General features: G+C 31.9%; 1 protein-coding gene across 4 annotated transcripts in view; it reads right to left on the reverse strand.

Annotated features, from left to right (window-relative positions):
* Positions 1-2,500, reverse strand: part of LOC115208880 (secernin-3) — a 101,778-nt gene that overhangs the window by 350 nt on the left and 98,928 nt on the right. For all 4 annotated transcript variants that reach the window (XM_029777112.2, XM_036499060.1, XM_036499027.1 and 1 more), the window contains one exon: positions 1-64. In XM_029777112.2, coding sequence (XP_029632972.1) covers positions 1-64 — 64 coding nt within the window. The remainder of the gene's footprint in view (positions 65-2,500) is intronic.

A 2,500-nucleotide genomic window follows, 5' to 3' on the forward strand; every position in this document is an offset into this window, starting at 1 on the left:
TGAAAAACTCAAAGGACGTGGGCTAGCATCATCGTGGAAGTAGATTTCAGATTGTAGTGTAGATCTGGAAAAGAAAAATCATTACAACTGTTAGAACCAAATTGGTCAATTTTTGTTTTTTTAGAAAATAAAGATTGAAATAAATACATCTTAAAATTTTGTTATTTTTGGAATGCTATCTGAAGCTAATATCTAACAATTATTTAACAAGTAGTTTAGTATGTGATTTTTCTTGGCTAGAAAACACCAATAAATATCTTTTGTGGTAGACAATTCTTTTTTAGATTGTAATATCAAAAAAGACTGTACTACTTGCTTGAGTTACCATTTGTAACTATTATAAGCTCATATGGTGTTTACTAACTTTTCTTTGCCAATCCCCAACTAATTTTTTTACTTTCTAACAATTGAAGAATGAGAAAAGTCAATTTCCTAATAGCTAATTAAGTTTTAAAACTTAAATTATACTACACAACGTGCAGGTAAACAAACTGAACTACAAAAATAATAAGATTTTGATGTTATATAAATTAATTGGAAAAAAAGGAAAAAAAAACTGTAAACGGTGATGATTGCAATAATGATTAAAAAATTAATTGACTGCCTTGTTCCCACTTTATATTTCTGATTTTTTCAAAATGTGAAACTTTCTCACAGACTGCAATTTACAGGTCTACCCATGGTTTTGGGAAATTACTAGATTATGCCTTGATTGTTGAAAGAGCATTGAATCTAGATTCGCACAAGTATATCATTGCAAATGAAATGAGGATACAGTTCTTTGTCCATTGCCAGCCTCGCCTGGCCCCCGTGCCGGTGACACGTAGCACCATCCGTTTGTGGCCGTTGCCAGCCTCGCCTGGCCCCTGTGCCGGTGGCATGTAAAAGCACCATCCGTTCATGGCTGTTAGCCAGCTCTGTCTGGCACGTAAAAAGTACCCACTACACTCATGGAGTGGTTGGCGTTAGGAAGGGCATCCAGCCGTAGAAACACTGCCAGATCAGACTGGGCCTGATGCAGCCTTCTGGCTTCACAGACCCCAGTTAAACCGTCCAACCCATGCTAGCATGGAAAGCGGACGCTAAATGATGATGATGATGATAATGAAGTAGAATAATAAAGTTCTTGGGTTTAATAGAATAAAGTTATTTCTAAGAGCTAATTAATGATTTTAGATTATGAGCTCCCCAAGTTGGGATGTCCTGAGAAAGTAAGTGGAAATAAAAGTTTCAATTACTGCTAAAACAAGTTGAATGGTAAGGTTTAGGCTAACTACAGAATCAGCAGGACCTGAGAGAGGATAACAGTTCAGAGCCCAAAACATTGGAGAAAAGTTTTGATGGTCTACGTTCCATGGGTTTAAGAGAGTAAGTACATATATATTTGTATATCTATCTATATGTGTATATATATATATATATATATATATATACACACACACGTTAAAGGCCTTTGATATGGAGGACACTGACTGGGAGAACAATGCCTGTCATCGCCACAGACGGAGGAGGCAGGTTAAGGAGGGGATCGACACTTTTGAGAGAGCACGTATCCAGCATGAAGAACTTAAGCGAGCTGGGCGAAAGCGCACGGCTCGTATAGTGAATGGGGAAAGCTTGGTCTGCAATGTTTGCAGTCGTGTATACTTGTCAAGAGCAGGGCTCATTAGCCACCAACGGAGCTGCAAATGCAAAATATAAGTTAGTCCTAGAGCACACAATGTTCCTGAAGGTCAGCAATGGTCGTCCTCAGTCACGAGTGGACGACCATCATATATATATATATATATATATATATATATATATATATATATAGTATATATATATATATATATATATATACTTTGATACTTTGATACTTTGATAGGTTTCGGCCATTATTGGCCCAGGCCATGTCTAACTTAATAGCACCACCTGGTGAAGTCTTTCAAGTCAGAATTTGGGCACTATGGCCCACTCAAGTAGAGAGTTATTGTTTACAGAGACATATCCGGGTGTAGGGGTTTATCCGGGATTTCTTGAAGGAATCTGTCCAAAGACTTCTTGAACCCTATATATGTATATATAGATATATATATATATATATATATATATATACATATATATATATATATTATATATATATATATCTATATATATATATATATATATGTATATGTATATATATATATATATATACATATGTATATATATATATATGTATATATATATATATATATATCTATATAATATATATATATATATAGATGTAATATATATATATATATATATATATATATATATATAGATACATGTATATATATATATATATCTATATATATAATAATATATATATATATACATGTATCTATATATATATATACATGTATATATATATATAGATACATGTATATATATATATATATTATATATATATATAGATATATATATATATATATATAATACATGTATCTATATATATATAATGTATCTATATATATATACATGTATATATATATAT

This window comes from Octopus sinensis, linkage group LG1 (assembly GCF_006345805.1).
Source record: "Octopus sinensis linkage group LG1, ASM634580v1, whole genome shotgun sequence".
NCBI lineage: Eukaryota > Metazoa > Mollusca > Cephalopoda > Octopoda > Octopodidae > Octopus > Octopus sinensis.